At 42.5% G+C, this 27,025-nt stretch overlaps 2 protein-coding genes, 1 long non-coding RNA gene and 5 other non-coding genes across 11 annotated transcripts; 1 reads left to right on the forward strand and 7 right to left on the reverse strand.

Moving 5' to 3' along the window:
* Positions 1–95: 95 nt before the first annotated feature.
* On the reverse strand, positions 96–15,071 carry LOC121535112. 2 transcript variants are annotated; one of them, XM_041841842.2, is made up of 10 exons: positions 14,756–15,071; positions 13,155–13,212; positions 10,854–11,015; positions 7,699–7,896; positions 5,705–5,896; positions 5,492–5,581; positions 5,237–5,369; positions 4,898–4,945; positions 3,165–4,798; positions 96–2,947 (listed from the first exon to the last, which is right to left on the reverse strand). In XM_041841842.2, the coding sequence occupies exons 1-10, from the start codon at positions 14,815–14,817 to the stop codon at positions 2,882–2,884; spliced, it is 2,643 nt and encodes an 880-aa protein (XP_041697776.1). In that variant the 5' UTR covers positions 14,818–15,071; the 3' UTR covers positions 96–2,881. The 2 variants fall into 2 exon arrangements, with proteins under 2 accessions (XP_041697776.1, XP_041697775.1); XM_041841841.2 differs by having other exon boundaries at positions 5,237–5,372.
* Positions 15,072–15,557: 486 nt separating this feature from the next.
* On the reverse strand, positions 15,558–24,281 carry LOC121535113 (calreticulin). 3 transcript variants are annotated; one of them, XM_041841843.2, is made up of 17 exons: positions 24,211–24,281; positions 23,287–23,351; positions 22,888–22,952; positions 22,652–22,707; positions 22,375–22,446; positions 22,147–22,189; positions 21,729–21,799; positions 21,479–21,548; positions 19,889–21,243; positions 19,438–19,539; positions 18,960–19,163; positions 18,726–18,820; positions 18,427–18,636; positions 18,083–18,196; positions 17,847–17,990; positions 17,536–17,628; positions 15,558–16,699 (listed from the first exon to the last, which is right to left on the reverse strand). In XM_041841843.2, exons 9-17 carry the CDS (start codon positions 19,968–19,970, stop codon positions 16,388–16,390), a joined length of 1,356 nt encoding a protein of 451 aa, XP_041697777.1. In that variant the 5' UTR covers positions 19,971–21,243; positions 21,479–21,548; positions 21,729–21,799; positions 22,147–22,189; positions 22,375–22,446; positions 22,652–22,707; positions 22,888–22,952; positions 23,287–23,351; positions 24,211–24,281; the 3' UTR covers positions 15,558–16,387. The 3 variants fall into 3 exon arrangements, with proteins under 3 accessions (XP_041697777.1, XP_045062194.1, XP_041697778.1); XM_045206259.1 differs by having other exon boundaries at positions 22,147–22,199; XM_041841844.1 differs by lacking the exons at positions 19,889–21,243; positions 21,479–21,548; positions 21,729–21,799; ... (4 more) ...; positions 23,287–23,351; positions 24,211–24,281 and adding an exon at positions 19,772–19,882.
* Positions 21,618–21,690, reverse strand: LOC121535819. The gene has a single exon (XR_005994788.1). It is a non-coding gene; the product is annotated as a small nucleolar RNA SNORD47 (small nucleolar RNA).
* Positions 22,024–22,107, reverse strand: LOC121535821. Its single transcript, XR_005994790.1, has one exon. It is a non-coding gene; the product is annotated as a small nucleolar RNA snR60/Z15/Z230/Z193/J17 (small nucleolar RNA).
* LOC121535814 lies at positions 22,519–22,596 on the reverse strand. Its single transcript, XR_005994784.1, has one exon. It is a non-coding gene; the product is annotated as a small nucleolar RNA SNORD79 (small nucleolar RNA).
* On the reverse strand, positions 22,776–22,844 carry LOC121535828. Its single transcript, XR_005994797.1, has one exon. It is a non-coding gene; the product is annotated as a small nucleolar RNA SNORD75 (small nucleolar RNA).
* Positions 23,022–23,101, reverse strand: LOC121535820. Its single transcript, XR_005994789.1, has one exon. It is a non-coding gene; the product is annotated as a small nucleolar RNA SNORD74 (small nucleolar RNA).
* An 86-nt stretch (positions 24,282–24,367) lies between the features above and the next one.
* LOC121534598 lies at positions 24,368–26,953 on the forward strand. Its single transcript, XR_005994642.1, has 3 exons — positions 24,368–24,465; positions 24,869–24,965; positions 25,161–26,953. It is a non-coding gene; the product is annotated as an uncharacterized LOC121534598 (long non-coding RNA).
* Positions 26,954–27,025: the final 72 nt, after the last annotated feature.

The following is a 27,025-nucleotide window of genomic DNA, read 5'->3' on the forward strand; positions in this document are numbered from 1 at the left end:
TTTGATTTGTTTAACACTTTTTTGGTTACTACGTTATTCCATATGAGTTATTTCATAGTTTTGATGTCTTCACTATTATTCTACAATGTAGAAAATAGTAAAAATAAAGAAAAACCCTGGACCGAGTAGGTGTGTCCAAACTTTTGACTGGTACTGTATGTCAAATACTTTCATGTGCTTGTTTTAGCTTGGGAGTTCGCTGTCTGGCAAACTGAATCAAGTACAGCTTATGTATTTGACCCCAGGATCAATGTATTCTCTAAGTAAAGATTGTAAAAGAAAGTGCAACTGTCATCTCTTCTATACCTTTCACTGAGTAAGTGTTACTCTATTTGGGACAAAATATTTAATGGATGCCTTTTCTAATGCTATCAGTAGCTGAGAGTACAAGGTCTTTAAACCTATAGGGACAATGTACAACATTCCAAGCTAAAGCCCCAGAAAGTACAAGTCTTCTTTTTGGTTTGTGGGCAAAAGGAAAGATACTAAAACTGCAACAGTGTTATTCATGGCAGTCTGACATTTCAAATGAAGACATGGCTGGCATTTTGATGCATCTCCTGATCAATCATACAGTACCAGACCGGAAGGGGCGAAGCGAGAGGTTTTACTCCACCCAATATCTGGCCACGAAAATAAGCCCACATAGTGAGGAATTTTTGTATGGAGGTCAATGAGTGTTGAATTTGGTCAACAAAAAATGTAACTGATTTGCTACATGAGGCTTATTTGATTGAATATAAGTTTCACAATGGTATGGTTCTTACAAATTCACTGACATAAGTGGATGCTCGTGACATTTCGGCAATTTTGAAAAAAAATGCCTTTATATCGGAGTTGTGCCTGCTTTCATAGAGAGCGATGTAGGACTCATGGGTATCACCCGTTTTAGCATGGACAATGGCATTGAGGGCTTCCACTATTTTAAAGTAGTCAACTGGGTGGGGATTTCTGAGTTGGGCGCAATCAGCCAATGAAGAAAATGTACTACTTTAAAATGGAGTTGTAACCCTGATGCTATAATAGCACAGATACAAAATGAGTCCTCCATCTCTATGGCCTGTTGTTCACACACATCTGCCCTCACTGGCTAGAATGGTCCCACCTGATCTCGCCTCATTCTGCCTGCCTTCCATCTTTTGAGGACATGTATTTCCATAGTTAGAGTGGTCACTTCATGAGTCTACAGTACATAAAAGTTAAATCAAGATCTGTTGTCCTCAGTCGCTACATGTCTATTAATGTTCTAATTCTAAGTATCTAAGCATGCAAAATATTGGTAGACAGTCAATGAGGGGTGTCTTGTTATAGAGTTATTTGCTGAAGAACAAAAGTTATTTAAGGGTAAATGGACATGTTTTTCAAACCAATATGAACTGTGAATATACTTGTATACCCACTCATTAAAAGCAATGCTATTATTTGACACCATTGTGGTGTATGGTAGTTGATTACATCAATACAAGGTCATCTGTAGCTTCTGAACAACCTTCTCAGTGGCAGAAAGGTTATGTTGTGCTTTTTGTATGCCATATCTTGTTGATTCTGTATAGTATCAACTATGTTTTGATAAAATATGGATTAAGAACTGTATGAAACAAGGTGAAATTGTGCATCCATAGGCTTATATTGTGCATATGCACACAATGTACAGTATCTACACATTATTTGTTGTATGTGTAAAAATAAGTAGATTTTGTTGATTATATGGACTTTTATTTGACCAAGCAGGTTTACTAGTGTATTTTTCACTTATTTGACTATGTGTTGTAGCTTATGATGAATGTGTATTACATGCAGTTGGGTCTAGATTCTTACATTCTGTTTGTTTGTTTTGCCATTCCCCATCACTGCAATAAAGACACTTTGTACTAAGCATGTGGCTGTTGTTATATTGGCAGTATGCAAAAATGGGAGTTCATTTTGTAACACTATAGATATTTGCACACTGGCTGAACGGTTCATTTACAGTAGTATGTGTGAAAGATTAGCCACTCACTCACTTTGTAATTCCCTAAATGTATCTATGTATTACTGGCCCAGGGGGGTCTGAGCAAGTACATACGGATTTATATACATGTAGTTGTTGAAGGTTTGGCTCGCGCCATGTAACATTGATAGTTAGAATATAATATAGTCAACCAGGAGAGGGCAAATCCGGTCGTGGAAGGTCCAAGGTGTGTTAAACTGTTATGTAACAATTTGTATTGGCCACAGATGGCTTTACTTAAAATCTATTAAATTATTAATTAACAGTTGACTAATAAAATTTAAACACAAAACTGCTCAGACCCTGCATTCTACCAACCTGGTTCTCACCTCTCTCAAAAGTAATTGGTTGTATTTGCAGACAGCTCAATTCCAAACTATTCACTCCATCCTTTTCCCTATCCCTTGGCACCTCATATACTGTATTTCTGATAAAGGATGGATAAAGGATGGTTGAAGAGTTTCAAGATAAACAGGATAATACATCCTTTTGTTTTCATGCATTTCAAACTTCTGGTCTTAGGGATGTGGAATTGTATGTTCTCACCTCCGAGAACCTACTGCATCTGGACCCAGATTTAGTACTGTATTGCAACTTTAACAGGGTGTAGAACAAACCAAGGCCGTATAACTGCAAAGCAACCATCAGCAATTAATAACTCAGAAATTAGAATCATAAAGTTATGATTTTCAATGAACATATCAATCACTTTCAAATCAATGCAATGTTGCTAACCTTGACTAGGGGTCAAGGTGAATCATGCCAGCTTGGAGAAAAGAGACGCTCATTCTCTCATTCCCTCCTTTGCTTCCTATCCTTCCAACTACTTCCCCATTGTTGGGCTGTACTGCATAGTCATGGCCACACTGGTGATTCCTCCCAGGGAATGGTTCATTTGTCCAGGCTGTGTGTGCGGGGGTTGACTGGGCTGAATGACAAGGATTCCCTGGAGTTGGTCTGTGAGGCAAGAATACAAATGATAGTTCAAGTTACTGTCACTGGATCGTAAACTGTAAAATATGCACAAACTAACACACACACATGCCCATGCTTGCACACAAACCCACAGCTACACACACCCTCTTACAGTATACCACATACACAACTATACAGTAAACACACACACATCCAGAACACACATGTCCACAGAGTGTCAAACAACAGAGCCACTGACCTTAACAGTCATCCAGTCAGAAACGGTGTCTACAGATTCGGAGTGGGCGGTGTCTCTCACTCTGAATTCAAAGTTGTCTGGACCAGCGGGGTTTCCCGGTCTAGGTTCACAGGGGTCGAGGTCAGGGGTGACATCAGGGTTACCATAACTACTGCTTCCAAACACAAGGTCCAGGTCCAGTAGGTCGCTTCCAGCTGCCATAGTTTGTACTGTTCCTATTGGGTCAGACGGTGTAGGATTGTTACAGTCTGACTCAGCAACACTGTTGGCTCTGCTGAGTTCCAGACCAAGGAGATCCATTGTTGCAGTATTACTGGGTTCTGAACTATAGTGGTCCATTGATGCTGCGTTACTGAAATCGAAGCTAAAGGGGTCCCTTTTGTTTGTGTTATTATTGTCTTCAAGGTTTGTATCATCGCCACTGTGTAAGTCGACGATAGCTTGGTTGTCAGTGTCAAAACTTGCGAGTTTGAAACCATAGGGGTCAAATGTGTCTCGGTTGGTAGCATGAGATGTATGTCCAAACTCGTAAGGGTCGAACTCGTCTTGGCTCTCAGATTGAGCAGTAGGCTCAAATTCGTAAGGATCAAATGAGGCTTGGTTGTCAGCTTCTTCATCGCTGAGTTCAGCGCCAAAAGGATTTAGGATCTCTTCGCTGTGGTGTTCGGGACTGAGTTTAAATCCATAGTTGTACGAAGTTTGACTACTGGGCTCGTAGTTGGGCTCGTAGTTCAGCTCAAAACTATTGTTTCCGAAGCTGAATTTACTGTTGTGTTCAGCTGAGCTGGTGAGAGGGTCAATCCCGATAGCACTGTCCAGCTCTGAATCTGCAGAGCGGTTGGAAGAACCTGGATCACAGCCTTCAGCTTTGGGAGTGTCTGGCTCTTCTAAAAGGTCAGTTGACGCTCCCCCTTTGAGGCGTCTAGGTGGACGGACCGGGCGGGTGGGCATAGGAGGGCTGGGTTCAGGAAGGTCGCATCCACCTGTTCCGGCATGTTCTGAGTCACAAGCCTGAATCCCAATAGGGTAGCTGGGTTCCACGGAGTCGTACCTAGGTGGCACAACGTCAAAGTCAACTGGTATAGATCCAAGAGTGATGTCGATCTCTTCTATGTCGGAAGGCGGGGATACTGCGTTGATGTCAAACTCGTATCCATTGGGGTCTGATTCGGTGGAGAAGTTGGGTCCAGCAGCCCAGGTGTTGGCCCTGGATGCTTGACTGAAGGGTTCGCGCCCAGAAGCTATGCCGGGTTCATCTGCGTCATCTAATTCAGTATCCAAGGTTTGAACTACATAGATGGGCTTGAAACCCAAGCGTTCGGTCATGATTAAGGTTTGGGGATCAACAAAGGAGAGTTCAACAGCGTCCGTGTGAACAGTGTCCAGATCCTCCCTGCTGTAACTGATTTCTATATCGCTGGATTCGTCCTCGTTCGGGAACTCGGACTCGAAGCACTGGGTGCCGGTGGAGGCTTTGTTCTCAGCGCAGGAGAGGCTGTTGTCTGTCTCGTCATTAGATCCAGGTTCCAGGCGGGCAGGGGTGTCTGGGTCAGCAGAGGGATAGGGCTCCTCTGTCCCCTCTGGAAAGAGGATGTCTGCAGCGAAGGGGTCTGTGCCTTTGAACGGGTCATCATCTACGATAAAGGATCAGTCGCAACAGAATTAGAGGCCTGGATAATGCTATAGCGTATCATAATCAGATTGTCAAAGTTTTAGATACGAACTTCACTCACCAGATTTATCAGTTTTGGCAAAGAGGTCGTCATCTTTGAAAAGGTCATCTGCAAAAAGAAAATAATCATCATTATCATCATCCCCATCATCACCACCATCATCATCATTATCATCATCCCCATCATCACCACCATCATCATCATTATCATCATCCCCATCATCACCACCATCATCATCATTATCATCATCCCCATCATCACCACCATCATCATCATTATCATCATCCCCATCATCACCACCATCATCATCATTATCATCATCATCACCGTTATCATCAGTACCACCATCATCATCATCGTCATCAAATCATATGGAACAGAGAACAGATAGATACTCACGTTCAGATTCACAGTGAATGAAGGGGTCGGGGTGGTAGAAGTCCAGCTCTTCGACTGCTATGCTACTGGTGGATCGTGTCTGGGAAATATTTTCTTCGTCCTCCACTTTCTCTTCCTTTTCTCCCTTATCTATCTGCTAGAGAGGTATAGGTTAAACATTTCTCACAGATTAAGGGAGTTTTCCTCATACATCCAGTCTCTTCAAATTATTTTTGGTTTACAGTACTATACACTGAGGTAATACGGTACCCATACCTTTGGTGTGCTTGGTGTAGGTGTCGCCTCCTCCTCTTCTTGTGTATCAGCCAATCCGTTCTTAGCACGAGCCGCGCACCCAAGGTTTGCCTATGAAAAGAGAGAATAGGCAACTAATTTCAAAGCACGGAGGACCCATAATTCAATCTATCCCAAGTTTTCTGGTTATGATGGACATCATGTGGGATTTAAACACATTTGTATGAAATATACCAGGATTTCAGCGTAGACAGGCAGTGATTGGCTCCTGCCCCATGACCTGGCTGGTACATCTGGTACGTCTAGGGTTCCGTCCTCTGTCCTGAGGCTGCTGGGAGATGTGTTGTTTGGCTCCACCTGTTGGTGGTCTGGCAGTGTTGCATCTCCCGTTCGCTCCCCACTCAGTGTACTGAGCATCTGCTCCTCCTAGTCCACAGCAGTCATCAACGAAAGCCATTATTTGTCATTTACATACATCTTAGAGAAGTCTATGCATGTGTTAGCTTTGCCCAGAACAGGAAGAGATGGAGGAAGGCCTATTGCTCCACTTGGCATGGTAAAGACCAAGTAAGTAAGTGGTTGGGCTTGAGTGCCAGTGTAACAGAGTTATATTGGTGATTCCCCTTGCCACTTTATTGTTAAGCCAATGGGTTTTTGGTTTTGTCTTGCCTTCACCTACTCAACATGGCATCTTATTGGCTGGTTGGCATAGCTTGCTTACGAGGGAGGATGTTTCAGTTAGAATCGTCCCAGTGAACAAACACCAAACCAGTGGTAAGTTGTTGGTTGCAAAGCACTGTACGTCAAAAGTGATTTTTATACTCCCAAGTGATGATGTAAATGTATAATTTATATCAATTTGTTTGTAAATGTTATTCGAACATCACACATAAGATGCAGTGTTTTTTAGTGAATATTTGTTGTGCATTTTGTTGTAGAGAATTCCAGCTAATACTAGCTAGCAACTTACTGTGTCTGGTGGGGGGTTTGTATATTGTGTACAGTGCGTGAGTGCAGAGTTGGATGGTGAGCCGTGCATTGCATGACGTGCAATTTTGTGCTGTTCCTATCAGGTACATTGTTAAAGATATGATATTGTAATTGTATTATTTTGGTAACTACATGCCCCAGTGAACAAGCACCAAACCAGCGTGCGTGAGTGCAGAGTTGGATGGTGAGCCGTGCATTGCATGACGTGCAATTTTGTGCTGTTCCTATCAGAATAAAGCTCCATGACTGGTGTTACAAGATGGCGTTCGTGTTGATGATTGATAATACACAACGCAAGAAGAGTACTGTTACACCAAGCACACGGCTATTGAAAGACCTTGTGCTTGTCTTTATCCAATAACATAGACCTTTTGAACTCTCCCTGAATCAATGACTGTTATCTGTTTAAAGATTATGTCTGGTACATCATCAGCAAACAAAAGGAATCCAGCTGATATGAAATATCGGTCTACTACAGCTTGAAGGCTTTTCTCATGAGACAGAATGATTAAAAGGAGCAAAAATCAACATGGAGGATCAATGACACACACAACGGATCAATGCAACCAGCCTCTTCACCCTCCAGTCCCGTGACAACACAGATCAATACACTGGGGGCATGTCAGCAGGGGACTGAAATAACACAGAATCCCCACCACCTGCCGGTCTGACTGAACCGCTTTATATTAGTAGTCTCATGTAACAGAGGTGGTTTGGAACCACGTTCCTGTGATGAGTACCTTCGCCTGAGACCTGAAGCTTTAGCTCAGCGGGCTAACACAGAGGAAACCTGGATTTGAACCTCAGTTGGTCACACCCGCATATAGCATGATACCATATTCTCATATTTGCTCTACATCCTGGCATTCTAGGAAAACCCTAGAAGCCGGGCAAGTGAGGCTATCTTACTTCCAGGGTTCCAGCTGCCACATGAGGAGAATAGCAGGAGACACAGTGGCAGGAAAATAAGAGGCCATGGTCGAATTCTCTTAATGGGCTTTACCAGCTTGAATACTCTCCCTTGTGACCATAGCCCAGGGCTTGTATGCTGTCTTTTGTGACCACTGTCCCTTTTTATGACTGCAGGACTGGATCAATGAACTCATGAAAGACTAGCCTATTGTAATGCTGTCATCAATCCAATCTTTCCATAGCAATCATTTTTTGAAGGACAATGAGTTTATAACCAGAGTGGGACATATTTGGAAGGGATGGGTCTTCAATTAAAACACATCCACCTGTAAAATCTCCTCATATGATTGGCTGATGGACTCCTCGAGCGGGATGGTGCGTTCGCCCGCCTCCTCCACCTTCCCCTGGGCCCGTCTGACCTCCATCTTCAGCTGTTTGAGTTTCCTCCTGGCACGGGCCAGCTCACGCTCATACTCCTCCACCTTTGTTTCCCTGGCCACCTCCTCCGCCTGCAGGGAAAGAATCTGTAAGGAGGGAAGAAGTGGGACAGAGGAGGATAGAAGAAGGAGACAGCAGAGTCAGAGGGAGCTAACGTGGGAGCCGTGAAGGGTAGCAATGATAACATGGATGAATATAATCTTTATTCATTTGAAGATTGGAGAAGAGGTCTGAATTGACCACAAACCAACTAAATATGTCTATGGTTGGTAAAGGTCTTTGTTGTTCAGTGTCTCACCAGCAAAGCATAGATGACTGCATAAAAATTGGATTCAATTTGTAGTGCCGAAGATCAGCGTTGTGGTGTGATTGAAATTTAAAGGCAACGTTTCCATGTTCGCAGAGACTACGTTCACGGTAAACGCTGCATATGTCGGCTCAATCGAAAATTATCTTTACATTTCAACCATGCTACAATGCTGATCTTCGACGCAACGGATTGAATCCAGCCCCAAATCTGTCTATGGTTGGTAAAGGTCTTTGTTGTTCAGTGTCTCACCAGCAAAGCATAGATGACTGCATAAAAATTATAAAATGTGCAATAAACTTTCACTGATACAAATGATCATCACTCATAAAAACGGTATTTGTTATGTTTTATTCAGTAAGAGGCTGATTCAGAAAGGTGTGGCTCCCTTGCGCGCACTGAATAAATGTTATTTAACCGCTGAAAACCCTCCCACTTGTTGGCCAACAGATTTTCTCGTTGAGTTTTCATTCAATAGGGTTTTCAGTACATTTATCTTAAGCCATCCCTTTAAATACTGTGTACCTTTAATATGAATTTTCTCGACAGGCTCACTAGAATCGAGTGAACGGGTTCGGAATATTAGGGATCCATGAAAGCTTTTCAGCACCAATTAGTAGATGTAAAAATACTCTGATCTTGTAGATTATTTAGGGTTAGGAAAGTCTTTATGAATCATACAAAAACAGGGATGGAGAGCCTTTACACAAAACAATATACTACATGACCAAAAGTATGTGGACACCTGCTCGTTGAACATCTCATTCTAAAATCATGGGCATTAATATGGAGTTGGTCACCCCTTTGCTGCTATAACAACCTCCACTCTTCTGGGAAGGCATTCCACTAGATGTTGGAACATTGTTGAGGGGACTTGCTTCCATTCAGCCACAAGAACATTAGTGAGGTCAGGCACTGATGTTGGGCGATTAGTCCTGGCTCGCAGTCGGCGTTCAAATTCATCCCAAAGGTGTTCGATGGGGTTGAGGTCAGGGCTCTGTGCAGGCCAGTCAAGTTCTTCCACACCGATCTCAGAAAATCATTTCTGTATGGACCTCGCTTTGTGCACGGGGGCATTGTCATGCTGAAACAGAAAAGGGCCTTCCCCAAACTGTTGCCACAAAGTTGGAAGCACAGAATTGTCTAGAATGTCATTGTATGCTGTAGCGTTAAGATTTCCCTTCACTGGAACTAAGGGGCCTAGCCCAAACAATTAAACATTAAAAACAGCCCCAGACCATTATTCTTCCTCCACCAAACTTTTCAGTTGGCACTATGCATTGGGGCAGGTAGCATTCTCCTGGCATCCGCCAAACCCAGATTTGTCCGTCGGACTGCCAGATGGTGAAGCATTATTCATCACTCCAGAGAACGCGTTTCCACTGCTCCAGAGTCCAATGGCGGCGAGCTGTACACCACTCCAGCCGACACTTGGCATTGCGCATGGTGATCTTAGGCTTGTGTGCGGCTGCTCGGCCATGGAAACCCATTTAATGAAGCTCCTAACAAAGACGTTATTGTACTGACGTTGCTTCCAGAGGCAGTTTGGAACTCGTTAGTGAGTGTTGCAACCGAGGACAGACGATTTTTACGCGCTACACGCTTCAGCACTCGGCGGTCCCGTTCTGTGAGCTTGCTCCTAAACATTTTCACTTCACAATAACAGCACTTACAGTTTTACATTTTAGTAATTTAGCAGACGCTCTTATCCAGAGCGACTTACAGTTAGTGAGTGCATACATTTTCATACTGGCCCCCCGTGGGAAACAAACCCACAACCCTGGCGTTGCAAGCGCCACGCTCTACCAACTGAGCTACAGGGGACAAACAGTTTCTTTTTTTTTTCAGGGGACAAACAGTTGACCGGGGAAGCTCTAGCAGGGCAGAAATTTGACGAACTGACTTGTTGGAAAGGTGGCATCCTATGACGGTGCCACGTTGAAAGTCACTGAGCTCTTCAGTAAGGCCATTCTACTGCCAATGTTTCTCTATGGAGATTGCATGGTTGTGTGCTCGATTTTATACACCTGTCAGCAATGGGTGTGGCTGAAGTAGTCGAATCCAATAATTTGAAGGGTTGTCCACATACTTTTGTACATATAGTGTATATTGGTGAATCAAAAAGACAGTGGTTTGAGTCATCCTGAAAGTTGCTATATTCAATTGTTCAATCCATGACATATTGGAAGGTGAGAAAAGTGTACAATAGGGGTTGAACAATAATCCTATAAATCTACCTTCACTAATCATGGAACTGTGATGACAACGGTCCAGTCGTCGTGAACAGTGCGAACTGCTATGAATGGTCTGCGTTCCATAATGATTCAAATAAGCTACATGTCTCAAATTATTGCACAACTTGTAACACATTAGCTTAATATGATCCACTATTGTTAGCGATCCTCAGGAACAACCACACGGGCATGACAGAGGAAATAAAGGTAAACTAATGACGTAATGGGATGATGTAAAATGTAGGCTACAAATTGAAGGAAACTAACACTAAAGTGATATTATTTATGTTGGTATTACTGACACACCTCTGCCACACCTCCATTTATGTAATCTCCGCCCCAAACGTATAACTGGCTGGCATGTTTAAGTTCAAGGTCAGAATACGCGTAGAGCGAAAAGTGCATTAAAAGGGAATTAAATTCAATTTACATGCGTGTAACTTAAGTCTGAATTCCCCCCTAACAGCAGCCACAGCAGCTGTCGTCTCTGTGTGTATCTCACCTGCTGGCTCGCTTGGACACACTCCAGCCTGGTCAGTTTGAGCTGCTCCTCCAGCTCCATCCTGTGCTGCTCCAGCTTCTCCAGGGTCTCCTCCAGCTCCCGGCGGTCGCCCCGCTGCTCCTGCAGCTCAATGCACTCCTGCTGCACTGCATCCTGCAGGTCCTGGTGGGGTGGAACACACAGGTAGGTGGAGGGAGGGAGGGATGGAGGAGTGGAAAGATGAAGAGAGGGAGAGATGGAGGGACAGCAGGGGCAAATGGAGTAGAGAGAGAACGGAGGGATGGAAAGAATGGAAGGACACGTGGACAGATTCAAAGAAAGCAGGACCAGGTGGAGAGGGAATGGGGAGAGAGAGAGAGAGAGAGAGAGAGAGAGAGATAGAGAGAAGGGGCAGATGGAGAGGGGTGGGAATGATGGAGTGATAGTAGGAGCAGATGGAGTAGAGGCAGCAGTGACAGAGAGAGAGAGAGAGAGAGAGAGAGAGAGAGAGAGAGAGAGAGAGAGAGAGAGAGAGAGAGAGAGAGAGAGAGAGACATCAGTGGTTACTGAAAATCTGAGGAGATAGAGGCTAGGGACAGAGCTATGCAAAGTGCCTTTCACTGCAGCAATAAGGCTTACTTGAAATTATGCTTTTCCATTAATTTTACACAGCAGTAACCTGATATCCAATCTAAAAAGAGGAATGATTAGAAATCTAACTGACGGAAGGAAAAACTGCCAAGAAAGAGGGGGATGGGCAGGAATAGAAAGGACAGTGGGAAGGAGAGGAGGATAGTGAGAGAGAGCGAGAGGGAGGGAGAGAGGGGGGGGGGGGGTAGTGTAAGAGCCAAAGTTCAAGCAATGCTTGAGGCACTTTCCTAGCGAGTATCCAGGGCTCTACACACATAGGTATTTTGATAATGAGCTTGTCGATACACTAGTGCGAGAGGTGTTATGAATGACAGACAATGTACAGATAAATTACTTTATATTCACAGGCACTTTCAACACTTCAACCGCTGGCGTCTTACACTTTGAGAGTTCTATTTTCAGCTGTAAAGACTAAACAGCTTTGTAGTGAGCGAAGTAAAGCAAAGTAAAGAGAGAGATAAAATCTCACTGTAGTGACTCAGACCTGCATAAACCATGAGAGAGCTGTTTCACTCAGGCTCAATATGCACAGCTCATCCTGACAGTTGGCTATTGTCTGGAAAGGATTTCAGCCCTTCTGCTCAAGGTCCTAAAAGATGTCACTAGGGGATCAAGTTGTGATAATTTGGAGAATCATCCCAGATAGCAAGCTGACACAGGGACAATTTTAGGCTAACTTGCAATCTTGCTAAACAAATCTGACATTTTCCCAACGTCAACTTGCTACCTTGGATAGAGGGGCAGTTCATTCACTTGAGTAACCTTCATAATGCTACAATGCATCTATCATGCATCTACTACCATTTATGCACAAAGTAGTCAATTCTGCACTGTGACATTGCAGCTATTTGACAGCAGAAAAACACAGTGGATCAGGACCTGTATTCACAAATGACCTAATCCTAGATCAGCACTCCCTTTTGAATACGGGCCCAGTAGCATAGACATTTGCAACAATAATCCTGAGACAGGAAATCAGCTTTGGGTGAGATCACGTCGGGGCCACCTCTCGGAAGTCAAAGAGATGCTGTTGCCGGGGGATACAGAGCTCCATCCCAGGTTGTTGCCGGCTTACAAAAATAGAATCTCACACAGTGACATCTCGACAGGCAGCGGTGCACGGAACGTGTTCATAGTGTACTGTAGTTGAAACAATGATGGTCTTTCCTATGATGCTGGGATGGGCATTCCTATGATGCTGAAGGACACCAGTAGACATGATCTGTGTTCTCATGGCTTGATGGTACTCTGTATTCATTTGGCTCTGCAAATGCAGAGCTTGCCTCCTCTAAAAGGAAGGCGAGATAGAGAAAAGCATTTGGAGATATGTAAAGGATAAGGGAATCTGGTTATTTAAGGCTAGTGATTCCCTAAAGGATTACTAATACCTGTACAGTCTTCCTCAATCCTCATTCACAGAACAACATGACAACACAGAAGCCTCTCAGCTAAGAGACCTGCTACATACAGTACTGTATGCTCATGTAAGGTGCCATTAGAAACCCTGTATATCCTGATCAGGCTCGCACATAACAGGTACACCTTACTGTAGGCAGTGATACATGAGAACCCACACAGATGCACACACAGACCTGCACACACAGACGCACGCTCACACACACACGCACACACGCACACCAAATGAATGTAATAAGAAACATGTAGCCTTACTCTGATTTCTCCAGTCTTCTGAGCGACACACTCGTCCTGTTCCACAAAGTCCTTGTCCCTGGGGGACCAGCAGAGAAGACAGGAATGTTTAAGGAGGGATGAAACTGATGCTGCACCTAACCATCCTCCCTTTCCTTCACCTCCTCCTCCCCCTTCTCTCTTCCCCTCTTCCCCAGCCTCCATCCCCACTCCATCCATTCTCATTAGTCTGTCAGTCAAACAGATGGTGCATATGGAAACTGAGGCAGGCTGTGTGTGTTGTGTGTATGTATGGGCACCAGGCAGTAAAAGAGGGAGGGGAGAAGGGGAGGCAGAGAGTGAGAATGTACCAACTAAGCTTGTGCAGAGGGGTTGCATGTAGATGGAGAATGAATCAGGGAGGGAGGGAGGGAGGGAGGGAGGGAGGGAGGGAGGGAGGGAGGGAGGGAGGGAGGGAGGGATGAGAGAAGAGGGAGAGGACAGGAAAAGAGAGGGGCAGTCATATTTCCAGGGTAGCCCATAAAAAGCTTGTCCATCCATGACAGAAGAATTAACTACCTCCTCCCCCTATCTCCCCTCTCCAACCACTATCCATCTATCCCCCCCATACCTGATTCAGCACCGTGAAGGGTTAACAATAATAAGAAATAATGGGAATGTGCCATTCCTCAAGGACATGCTGTCAAACCACAGTATGAGAGGCATTACTTGTTCATTAACCATTTCCATGATGCCGATTGTATCTGACAAAGCAAAGTTAATACCACAGTACTGTGTTACACTGTATTAACCCTGCTGTCTCTCTATGCAAATGACTGTTTGCTCCAAGCTGCAGAGGAATGGGCTAGAGGAATAGGCTATGCCCAGTGAAAATCTCAGAGCTCAGAGGGCTCTAAAGTAAAACAGCCTCGTTTGAGAATGACTGTAATATCAATATGACTGCAGTGTCAATGCAACACTATATGTCAAGGGAGGCCTCACCTGAAGACTCTTACCTATCTAGTGTTATTGAATACAGTAGATTTAATAAACATTTGCACCAGTAAATGTTGTACTGCACCTTTTTGTTCTTCAATAAATACCATACAGTTTTCAAAGGATAATTTTAAATAGCAATGAAAAATGAATGAGTGTACAGGTGAATGTAAAAGGCTATTTATTATACTCAATAGGAAATAGCCCAATCTACTATATAGACCTATTTCCGATAGGTGTACATTTGTGAAATTATTTGCTTATATTTCTCTTTTTGGGGTGATGACCAAGAAATCCATTTTAGAATGTAATTAATTGCAATCAATTTGAAAATCAACCAATTGCTGTCTGTCTGTCTAAAATAGTCTATATTTTATTGTTGGTGCATGTCCCTGAATATAATGTATTGCATGCATGGACCAGCTGTTACTACGATCATTGCTAAGATATGAAACATTCACTGCTTTAGTGCCTCTTACTGGTCATTCATAAAAAAGCATCTCTTCACAATACGATTGTTGAAATTGCATAGGAGGGTGAGCCGTTAACCTTAAACATGACCTCGCTCCATTATGGATGATGGGTCAATGTAGAAAATGAGATTATCGTTAACTAAGCATTTCCTAATCCATTATCCCAATACCAACCTCTCACTGCACGGTGCCCGTTGCCTTGGCGTCCGCAAGCAATCCAGTACAAAACGCATCATCTCTGCGGTACTCGCTCTCCCATTGCATCCCCGGGTACCCGACTAGATCTTGGCTGCGGTCCCGTGCAAAGCGTGGGATCCCAAAGCGATTATCCGAGAAGGTTTTGGTAGTTCGGTTATTTACCTCGACATAACCATGGTCGACTCTGTTTGGAGTAAACTGGCGCTTCTAGTAAATTTGACAATTTATCCTTGACTCTTCCGACTCCATTCTTGAGCATTTCATCACGTGGGGGAGTCGACCCTTGATACTAGCTGAGTTCAGAGGCGTCCAAACATCATTAGCGCTGTTTACATTGTCATTGTGCTGCATTACATAAGTTATAAAGCCCTTTATATGGTGCAAAATGTATATTAATAACATGCTATTCTGCTGACGCAAATGTGCAGGAGGGCAGATAAGGCTTCAACAAGCTACATTGGACCTAGAGACAGACGATGCTGACTGCTGGTGATACAAAATATTCACTTTGGAGTGACAGTAGCTGCAATTGGAAATTAAACTGCGTACTTGTCACTTTCTCCTCTAAATCGCAAGACAATAACTTCAACACAGAGAACAAATATTTTCTAAAGAGATTTTATGAAAGGCTGTCAGTGTTTGTGATTAATTCTGCTCTGTAGAAAAATGCCTAGAAGCATCCATATGGTGCTATTTAATTTGTTTGACTTCTAATTGCCTGTAAATACAAGTAGTATAGTGTGATGGTGATTTTTAACAAAGGCACACCATACACATGTCAAATCCAAACAGCCCTCTTTTTTATTACTGTACAGTATTTTTGCACAACAATCTCTGTAATCATCATAATTTCCAAATAAGGTAACAAATATCTACAAAAACAATAAGGGGGGAACAAATGCAATATGCTACATTAGGAATTATGAAGTTAGTGGTTGAGAGACAAAAGTTTGACGATTTGGCTACAATAGTTATTGGCTGAATGCGGGTGGAATAAGAGGTTGTTGACTGAATTTGGATAGGTGAGGTTATAGATGTTACTTCTAAATTCTACCTAATATTATGTATTCCAGTGTGTGACTTAGTTTAGTAAGAAAATGGAAATGGAATGAATGGGAAACTATCACTATGCATATCAATGTCAAGTAGGATTCACATGGTGTACATAATCACTCAATGTGAATTAATAATACAAAACAAACAAGCTCCATTAAATTAGACTTCATCTGTAATATTTGGTGGAGCAACGGACTACAAAAAGCCTACTTACAAGAAATAGGTTAGCATTAAGTCGAGGCTGTAAGAAGAAACACAGTAAAAACATTTGCCAATATATTACCAAATGTGAATTATTATTTGATACAATAACAAAAAGGGTCAGTTTTTTTATTAATTAGGGGATAAACTAGCAAGTAAAAATCCAATAAATTAACAAAAAATGTACATTTAAAAAATTGCACCGATTTTGCAGTAAATGACTCCTTCACCTCCCGTTCTCTCAACATTATTACTTTGAGGCCTGGCTGACTGGATGGTAAAGCGAAATGATGCAGAATCTCTCCCCAGGCTCAAAGAAGGAAGTTGCCCCTATGAGAAAGTCAAAGTCCTCTAAAGTTCATCCTTTATAGAGTCTGTTTCCTCCTCCTCTTCCTGTGCTCCAGTCTCCTCTTCTTCCTCCTTTTCATGCTCTAACTCTTCCACTTCTTCCTCCTCATGCTCTAACTCTTCCACTTCTTCCTCCTCTTCATGCTCCAACTCTTCCACTTCTTCCTCCTCTTCATGCTCCAACTCTTCCACTTCTTCCTCCTCTTCATGCTCCAACTCTTCCACTTCTTTCTCCTCTTTCCTTGCCATCTCTTCCGCCTCTAGTTTCTTCCTCTCCTTCTCCTCCTGGGACTCCTTCATCTTTTTCTCTGGATCCTACAGAACATGAAAAATACAGCCTTTTTAACAAACTGCAGAAATTAGAATTTTTACTGTTTGTAGTGTCCTGGTAGCAGTGGTGGAAAAAGTACTCAATTGTCATACTTGAGTAAAAGTAAAGATACCTTAATAGAAAATGACAAGTAAAAGTGAAAGTCACCCAGTAAAATACTACTTGAATAAAAGTCTAAAAGTATTTGGTTTTAAATATACTTAAGTATCAAAAGTAAATGGATTTGCTCAAATGTACTTAAGTATCAAAAGTAAAAGTATAAATCATTTCAACTTCCTTATATTATGTAAACCAGATGGCAGGGGCCAGGGGCACACTCCAACACTCAGACATAATTTACAAACGAAGCATGTGTTTAGTGAGTCCGCCAGATCAGAGGCAGTAGGGATGACCAGGGACGTTCTCTTGATAAGTGTGTGAATTGGACTATTTTCCTGTCAAAATGTAACAAGTACTTTTGGGTGTCAGAGAAAATGTATGGAGTAAAAAGTACATTATTTTCTTTAGGAATGTAGTGAAGTAAAAGTAAAAGTTGCCAAAAATATAAATAGTTAAGTAAAGTACAGATACGGCAAAAAACTACTTAAGTAGCACTTTAAAGTATTTTTACTTAAGTACTTTACACCACTGGCTGGTCGGCAACGTTACAAATATGTCTTCATAAGGATCTGAAAGCAAACTAGTGAATTTATTCAGACAAAGCATCCTGGAACAAATTGTCAGAGAACAAATTGGGTTTGGTGGGAATGTGACTCGAGAGAGACACCAGTGTGAATATGTAAGCGTGAAGGTTTGAACCTGAGAGGTGAGTGCCACTGACCTTAGTCTGACCCCAGGTCTCATTGCCGACCTCTTTTGCCAGCGTAGCATCATCTGTGATCAGGAAGTTATCGAAGATGGTCCCAGATTTCACCTGTGACGGCAATGAATAAGTCAGAATTACTTCAAACATTTCAGGGCAAAAATACTCTTTCAGGGATGCGTTTCCTTTTCACTTTTCGATGAAATTAAAATATAGAGGCTTTTAAAATAATGATCCCAAACTGAATCCTTTTTAATACGATTCCACTCTTTATTATTAATGATCAATAACTAAGGTATTAAAAGACTGAATAAAGGCCTCCACAGTACCTGCCACAGGTCCAGGCCAATGACTCCTATGCTGTCAAATCTGTAGATCTCAGAGTCTGCACTGTAGTCTGGATTGTCAATCTCAGGATGCACCCATTTGCCCTTGTAGTCAGGGTTATCGATCTTGCGGGGTTTCCATTCACCCTGAGAGGGCAAACAAATCAATCAAACAGCTGTTCATATAATTGAAGCAGTAATCCAAACCATAGGGAATGCTACTGTGTCTGACTGCTTGCCTTATAGTCAGGGTTGGAGACCATGGGTGGCTCCCATTCACCATCCATCTCATCATCCCAGTCCTCAGGCTTCTTAGCGTCAGGGTCAGCAATGTTCTCTGGCCTATCCCAGTCCTGACAAATAACAGAATCATTAACTAATCATTAATAAAACTAAATTCATGAAAGACATAATACTCATAAAAGATTGACAAGATGGATTGCTTTTGCATCAGAGAAGCTGGCTAGATGCCTGGTCTGCTTCTGCCATTGTCCTGCCAACACAATAATGTGGCTAGCTAGCGTAGCATTGTTGAATGCAGAACAGCCATGGGTCCAGGCGGGCTAGGTGTCCATCTACCCACCTCTGGTTTCTTATCGTCTGGGTCCTCTACCCTCTCTCTCTCATCCCAGTCGTCTGGTTTCACAGCCTCAGGGTCCTTGACCTTTTTAGGGGGCAGAATGTCCCAGTCCTCCTCCAGACTTCCAGACTCCACCTTCTTGTTGTCAATCTTCACCTCATACGTGTCGTCAGGGTTCAGGATCAGAGTGTACAGATGAGTGTACTCATCATCCTGAAAAACAAAGAAGATTGATTTTGATTCCTCCCAATGAGGAAGTAAAATATTGAAAAAGCCTGATTTGTGATATAGGCTTACTGTACCTTGCATCTGATGTCCTTTCTGATTAGGTGATTCTTGCCCTTGTAGTTGATAATGACATGAACTTTCTTTGTGGCTGGGCCACAGATGTCTGGACCTGGAGATGGGAGAAAAAAATCACTATGATTAGCAATACAAAATAAATGTACAACCTGAACAATTTCTCTAAATGTTGAATGTGTAACAACGGAGGAACTGGTTCTCAATCAAATCTCATTGTTCATGGTGTACTTTACCGAACATGATGTTGTAGTTAGAGTCTCCATGCATGTCTGCCTGGTCAAGGTCAGCGGGGAATAGCTTGATGTAGCCTCCCCCACAGTCCATGTTCTGTTCGTGCTTGACAGTGAACTGGATCACCAGGGTCTTTCCCTGGTTGCTGAAGGGCTCAAAGCGAGCAGAAGAAGAGTAGAAGTGGGCATCCTGGCTGGTCTGGAGACCTGGGAGGAATAAGATATGTTTTGGACTACTTCAACTTCAGAGTTGGCTCCTGCTCCACACAGAGAGCAGAAATGTGTAAGACTGACTGACTGACAATCTGAAATTCTCAAAACAATGCTGGGGTAACAAAACCAGATATTTCATCACATGGACAGGGGTCACAAAACCAGATAATATTTCAGAGAGATAAAAGAGTCCTCATTAGCAGGTAAGAGAATATACATTCAAGGTTCTTTACTCTACTGCATGAAGTCTCAGGTCCATGACATCTACCTTTGTCTTTCTCTGCATCTCCATAAAATTTCCCAGCTGTCAGGACAAATTTCCCATAGTCCGACCTATGGCTGGATTCAACCCAACGGGTATTCCAAGCATCTGACAGAAAAAATACATTGTTAGAAGCAAATATTGGCATGGTTGAATAAAACCAATTTAGCGAACGTTTCATACATGAACTAGGATTAGCTTGATCCGTTAGCTATCAATTTGATTCGCTTGATAGCTAGCCGGCCATTTTTGCAGTCAGTGTGGCTAAATGGCAAACAACTACGCATGCATTATCGCGTCTCACAAAGCATAGCTAGCGAACTACATAGCTAGCCATTACTCTGTTTCATCATGGTTAGATAGATTTTCCAGCTAGCATCTTAATGTCAGTGAGCTAAGGTCAGCTAGCTGTTAGGCTAGTTGGCAATAGCTGCAGCCTGCACTAAATGGAACTTGCCCCCATCTTCAAACTGCTCTCGAAAATACACCGATGGTTCGGCACTGGCTAGTGCAATCATCAATAGCACCGACACTAGCATGATGTAGGTCGCGAATTTATTGAATTTAGCAATACAAAATGAATGACCACTCTGCTCCCCGAAACATACACAGGTTCCCCCAGTCTGTCCGACCAATCCCAGTATACTCGGAACAAATGTCCTAGTTTCATTGGCTGACAGAAAAAAATCCGCGACCTTGGATGCTGTAGTACATCTGGTACTGTGGCTGCCTTTACCGTATACTTCAGAAAGGATTAACCAAAATTGAGATTTTACGTTCCCTGAAAACTAAATTGCCAAATATTAAAGAATTACTGAACGAATATTGCACACAGGGTAACTATTACTGCTAGGCTATAACAAAATCCTGCACCCTCCACTGATACAGGCGCTGCTCGAGTCAAATCCTCATCAGCTAACGGTTGATAAGCAGCAAAATATACACGCAACAATGTCAAAGATTTTTCTGAGTCAAAGTTCATAAGAAAATCAGTCAATTGATATAAATCCATTAGTCCCATTCTATGGATTTCACATGACTGGGGATAGATATGCATCGGTTAGCCAGATACCTTAACGGTAGGGGCATCTTCAGAGTTTGTCAGGCTGAGACCTGTGGAACATTGTCCCATTCAATGCTGTGCGAAGTTACTGGATATTGGTGGGAACTGGAACACGCAGTCGGAGCATCCCAAACATGCGCAACGAGTGACATGTCTGGTGAGTATGCAGGCCATGGAACTTTTGCAGTTTACGGGAATTTGAGTACAGAGCCTTACGACAGTGCATTATGCTGAAACGAGGTTATGGCGGCAGATGAATGGCACGACGTCTCCGCACATCCAAATTGCAATTGATAAAATGAGAGCATGTTCGTATCTTATGCCTGCCCATACCATAACCCCACCACGTGGTACTGTTCACAAAGTTGAAGGCAGCAAACCCTGTGCCCACGCGAAGCCTTACATACAGAGCCTGTGCATCCAACCAGTTATGAGGCTGGTTGGATGCACAGCCAAATTCCCAAAAAACAACGTTGGATGTGGCTTATGGTAGAGAAATTACCATTCAATTATCTTTGACCAACACTACATGTTGTGTTTATATACACACACCAGCACAATGTCATCATGCACATAAACCCCATTATTGTTATAACTGCAAGTGAAACATCAATGCTTGGGAGTATTTTTTTATTGACCAATCTATAGTTTATACTACATGTACAGTTTACGTTTATTTTTGACAGCGCCATCAAACATAGTAAAGAACATCACAGGTCAGTGGTGATTATTGCAGTCATGACCAAACCCTGTGGGAAGAGGAAGACAAGTTAGCCAAATGAAGTCACACGGCAGTCAACCATTAAGACACTGGGGCAAGATCAGTATTCTTGTAGTCATCAAAATCTCAGTGAGAGAGTTCAAGAATTGAATCATCATTTGCACACCCCCACATGAAACAGGTAGAACGGACCAGGTATAGCTTCACTGAAACAATATGCCAATCAGACTTAAGCCACTTTGTCTGTACACATTAAAACATACCAGCTCAGTTTATATTCACGCGTCAAGGACATGTACTGCAAACGCAACTGGTCTGACAGCCTCTAGGAACCTAAAGTGGAAAGGAAAAAGGCTTAGTGCAGCACACGGCAAAAACAGATGCTGAAGTGGAGCTCATTGAGGCCTCAGAAATAAATGGAACGGTAGGAGTATAATCAGTGTACTCATATGGCAGAATCTTTTCATCACCGGCTGTTGGAATGCATCAAGTCAGTGTGGCGCAAGTGCTTACCTCGACTTGTGGTTGATCTTGTGCCGTAGCCCCAAAAATGATGGATCAGCCATCTTTCCATTCCGCCATGCCTGAAATATAAAAATGGTGTCAGGAAACAGAGAAGCAATCTTCAAAATATCATATACACCACACTGAACAAAAACGCAACATGTAAAGTGTTGGTCCCATGGTTCATGAGCAGAAATAAAAGACCAGATATTGTTTTTACATATGCACTTCTATGAACTGGAACTCAGTAAAACTGTTGGAAGTTGTTACACGTCCAACCTCCATGTTTGGTTCAGTATAATAGCTGACACATCAGATAGGAGCGAAAGACAATGCTGAGTGTTCTTCATGGTTAATCTGCTGAACTATGCGGTCATCATTGTGTCAGCAATGGTTGAAAGTGTTCCAGCTGCAGTAAACAACTTACAGGCAACTGTTATGTGATGAGTCCAACTAGAGGTTCCAACCACCTGACACCAACTGAGGAACAAATAAAGTTAATTAATAAAATGTAATCAGGGAGAGCAGAAATCAGTCTTATTTAACAGCTGATAGAGCACCTAGGAAAGACAATGCTGATAGTTTAATGGTTAATCTGAACTATGCGGTCAACGTATCAGCAATGAGACATTCCAACTGAGTAAACAAAGCTTACAATCAACTGCCATGATGAATCCATGATGAATAGGGCAAGCAGTTCTGACCAGGTCTACCCAGTCAGGCATACCTGAGGACCAAATACATTTGATCAAGATTTAGATGCACATAGAGGGGCAGGACATTTTAGAATTCTACTGCAGACCGTTTCAGTGATCTATATTCTTTCACATAGTCTCAGAGAGATTCCCAATGATACTTTAAAACATCATCAACGGCATAGTCAAAAAAATGCATATGGTCCAAAACTAAGGTTTTCCATGCAAAGCACTTACCAGGAGCGTGGGAGGTCTTGGTTTCCCTAACAGGGTCAGCAAAAAGTGGCTTTAACCTAAAGGAAAACATTTGCTTTATCAGTTTGTCCATTTAAAACAATTCAATCACGTCACCAAATGGATATCCATCAGTTTGAAATGTGTCAGAAATCACTTCTGTCCACTACTCTTATTCAAATATTCATCATGTAGGTTTAATATAACTACAATGAGTTAGAAGTGAATCCATGCCATACCTGATCGTAGACCATTTTTGCTGATTCATTAGTCATCCAAGAACAAGTAGATTGTTCTTCATAATCTGAAAGGTTAGGTGCATGAGATAACCAGCAGAAAATTGGCACGTGGAATGAACAGTTAAACTCAAATCCATGTCTGGTCAGTAAAGTTGGCGTTTCCTCATTTTTTTCAGATGTCCCTACCAACATACTTATCATCACATTAGACATGGGTTAAGTTGCTTACAATTTACTAAAATTCTACCATAAAACTATGGTTCTACACGACATAGCTAGGTAGCTAATCATGAAGCTAGTGAGTTTAGTTAACATAATCACTTGTCCACTAGCTACGCTTATTCAAAATAATGTATGCTTGATTCAAATTACAATGAGTGATGTGAATGCGTGCCATACCTGATCATAAGCCATTTTTGCTGATTCATTCATCATCCAGGATCAAGTAGATTGTACTTCATAATCTGAAACGTTAGAAGGGCATGATAAGATAACATGCAAAGACTTGTTAAGTGGAATGAAGTTGAAAGCTCAAATCCATGTCAATCAGTAAAGTTGGTGTCCTCGGATGTCCCTACCAACATGAATTTTATCAAACTGCAAAAATAAAATACGCAATATTTCCGTATTAACACTAGTTCTATTTAAATGAACACGTAAATAATGTTTGGCGAATCCAAAAAGGGTGTAGCCTCGTTTGGTAGTATACTTCAGCTGGTGCTAACAGTTAACACGTGGCGGTTTAGGCCACGCTGAACAAGTAGCTGTGCGTTAGACCTACAGTACCCAGGAAGTCTCTATTAACCTCCCATTAATCAGCTCTGTAAGCGTTATGTGTCCCTGTATTGATGTAGTATTGTTGTAATAAATAAAAAGTCAAAATACGTTCGTAGATCACCAAATATACAGTTTCGCTGAGCAACTAGTTTCATTTAAGTTACTTACTCCCATTACGGCAGGTATGTACTTCAAAAAGAATAAGTCAAAAATAATTTACAAGCGACCGAAAATGTCTAACGGTATTCGGCAGTCAACAACAGCTCAATACAGTTGCAGTGACTTTAGACGTACATACCGGCTGAAAATGAAAATATTTACTCAGCGAAACTCCATATGTTCAACGAACGTATTTTGACATTCACTTTTGCAGAGCTGGTGGTGAATGGAAGTTTGAATCCGTAACGCAGATACTGGTTCAAGGACACGCATGCACATCCACCATGCAATTAAAAAAATCAAAATAGCCACGTGTGCCACGCAAAATACACATTTTGAGTAGTACATATAATATAATATAGAATAGCAAAAATATAGAATAGTTACCATTTTGTGGACCGCACAATATGACCTGCACACCATCCACTGCTGAGTTAAGCGCGGAAGAGGATTTCATAAAGGGGTGACGTTGGTATTTATACCATCGCCCTGCTGCCTTGTGGGAAAAATTTGTATCACGTTACATGATGTCATCATTCTTCATTTCATAGCCATAACACCAAAGACAGTACGTGATAACGTTTTGTTCTACCAGAAAACATTATGGTTTTACTTTTAATGGTTCTACCTTGTACACATACGGTAAGAAAGCAGTGAATGTGTTTAGCTAGCTAGCTAGCCAACTACCTAACCAACTAGAAATCTGGATTATTGAATGGATCCCACTGACTGAGACATGGAGGGCATGGTTTAGCCTTTTCTTTTCATACTGGTAAATTAGCTAGCCTGATTAAGCAAAATAGTATAGTGTCTTGCTTAGTCAGACTATGGCTAAGGTTAGCCAGGCCAGCTCTGATAAACAATATGGGCTTGAATTTCTGGTTCCTAAACCCCAATCTAATGAGTGTGTAGTCTATTATAATTTCAATTTCAAATCTATCTGTATTTATGAGCTTTGAAATAAGAAAATGATTAACTATGTAGTTAAATGATTCTACTTTGTCTTTCCCTCGTGTGTGTGTGTGTGTGTCTGTATTTCTTTCAGGCTGCTGTGGAGTGAGCCAGTGGGTAATGGATGGAGCAGGAGGAAGTGCCGGACACAATTGGTCAGGCCAGACACTCTTTGGATGCATCAATAAGAGGTTGGTGTCTGAATTTCACTATTATAACTTCTCTCATAGAATGTCATCCATTGACCACTACATGTGATATCATGCCTTCAAATGATGGTATGATTATTATTTTCTCATACATAATTGTGTTCCTTGACTATTATATATTTGCATATGAACTGATATTGCTCACCTTAACCCTATTTCGTTGTTGATACATTTTAGAGAGGAAGATTAAGACGGTTGGACAGAACCTTCAGAGACTGTAGAGGGGAATGACTCCCCGTTCAATGGAACAGACGCATCACAGCCCAGAGTAAGGGGTTCCTCCTGTCTCTTCACTGAGGTTTCAGAGTCAAGTGGGGAGGATGAAGATGCCCTTTCCTCTGAGACAAAACCATAGAGAACAGAGCTTCAAAAAATAGAAAAATCATCTCCAGCCCTAAAGCAGCACAGAAAATGGGGCAAAAGAAGGCCACGCCTCTCTCCATCCACTCCACCCTGGACACCCATCCCTGCCAAATCCAGGAAGAACGCTCATCCAGCCACACCTCTTAACAGTGGGTCAGCGAGGAGGTGGAGGACTGAGGATGAACCAGAACAAGAGCCTAAACCGTTCCGCTTCGAACCAGCCAGGACTCCAGGACCCCAGCTAGACACTTCAAAGAACTACACCCCTCTAGAGCTCTTCCAGCTGTTCTTCAGTAATGACATTGTTGATACTCTCCGCTCAAACACAAACAAGAATGCCAAGAGAAGACAGGAACAGGGATTTAAAGAAACATGGAGACCTGTATCCATGGAGGAAATGTACAAATACCTCAAGATTTCGGGCCAATCACCTATTCACTGCACTTGAGTGACCCAGCAGAGGATGAGGAAAAGGCCAAGAAGAAGGGGACTGCAGGGTACGATCGGCTCATGAGAATCAAACCTCTCAAAGACCAGCTATTGGAGACATGCAGGGACTTCTCCTATTCCAGAACCTTTCCATTGATGAGCGCATGGTGCGCTCCAAGGCCCACCAAAGCCTCAAACAATACATGAAATCCAAGCGCTACAGGTATGGATTCAAGGTCTATGTTTTAGCTGATTCACGAAATGGCTACACCTGTGACTTCAATGTATTTATAGGCAAGAACCCATCTGCTACAGGAAAAGGGGAGTGCTATGACGCTGTCATGATCCTGTTGAATGTCCCTCACTTGGGCACAGGGTACCACATTTACCTTTGATAGCTATTTCACCAGCGCAACTCTCTTCCGTGACCTGTACAAGAAGAAATTGGGAGCATGTGGAACCATACGTGAAAACCATGTGGGCCTCTCTGGCATCCAAGAGAACAGCATGCCTCCCAGAGCAAAGAGAGGGACCATCCGCTGGCTTCGTGGCTGGGAGCTGCTCTTCAAGTAGATGGACGCATGACCAGTCACCATGTGCTGACGTTGCACTGAAAGGGGATGTTCAGGAGGAGAGGGGGGAGGAGCAGGAGGAACAACAGAGTAAACAGCGAGTGGAAAAGCAGGGTGAAGAAGAGGAGGTGGAAATGGGTTCATTGTGCTGTCCTGTGCCCACTAATGATCCCATCACTGTTGAGACAAGGGATAAAGCTAGTGAGGGCAGGATGGTCTGTCATTTGTGCAAGAAAAATAGCATTTGGCAGTGCGAGTCCCGCAAGGTGGCACTCTGCATTATACCAGATTGGAACTGATTCAGAATATGGCATGTGAATAAAGACAATGAAGACAAGTTAATAATTTATTTTCGTTCCATGGGTGAGGCCTACAGGATTTCTGAATTGGTGGGATGTATAGGGAATTGTTGTACCTATATACTGTATTGTTGCACATGTAGCTAACACATTCAAACGTATTTGTGTTCGCCACAAATGTTTTCTTAGGGTAGCCAACATTCTGAATAGATTTGTGTGGCGAAAACATGTCTTAGGGGAGAGTGGGGTAAGTTTAGCCACCCTTGTTTCTAGGAAACCACACACAAAATTAATAATTTGACCAAATATTTAGGAAGAGGTCGTTATTTCATGGAGTCTGTGAAGGAAGAAACCACATGGAAAAGTGGTAAGCAAGTTA

This window comes from Coregonus clupeaformis, chromosome 21 (assembly GCF_020615455.1).
Source record: "Coregonus clupeaformis isolate EN_2021a chromosome 21, ASM2061545v1, whole genome shotgun sequence".
NCBI lineage: Eukaryota > Metazoa > Chordata > Actinopteri > Salmoniformes > Salmonidae > Coregonus > Coregonus clupeaformis.

Bases quoted from the DNA above. Each gene is read 5' to 3' on its own strand.
- LOC121535112 (XM_041841841.2), bottom strand. From the start codon at position 14,817: ATGATGCGTTTTGTACTGGATTGCTTGCGGACGCCAAGGCAACGGGCA. The intron at 11,016-13,154 runs GTAAGGCTACAT...CCACCCCACCAG, and splicing joins AGAAGACTGGAGAAATCAGA to GACCTGCAGGATGCAGTGCA. The intron at 5,897-7,698 runs GTGGATGTGTTT...GCTGTGGACTAG, and splicing joins CATATGAGGAGATTTTACAG to GAGGAGCAGATGCTCAGTAC.
- LOC121535113 (XM_041841843.2), bottom strand. From the start codon at position 19,970: ATGCTAGTGTCGGTGCTATTGATGATTGCACTAGCCAGTGCCGAACCA. The intron at 19,540-19,888 runs GCAAGTTCCATT...TTTTTCTGTCAG, and splicing joins AGAGCAGTTTGAAGATGGGG to ATGCTTGGAATACCCGTTGG. The intron at 19,164-19,437 runs GTAGATGTCATG...TATTCCTCCCAG, and splicing joins AGATGCAGAGAAAGACAAAG to GTCTCCAGACCAGCCAGGAT.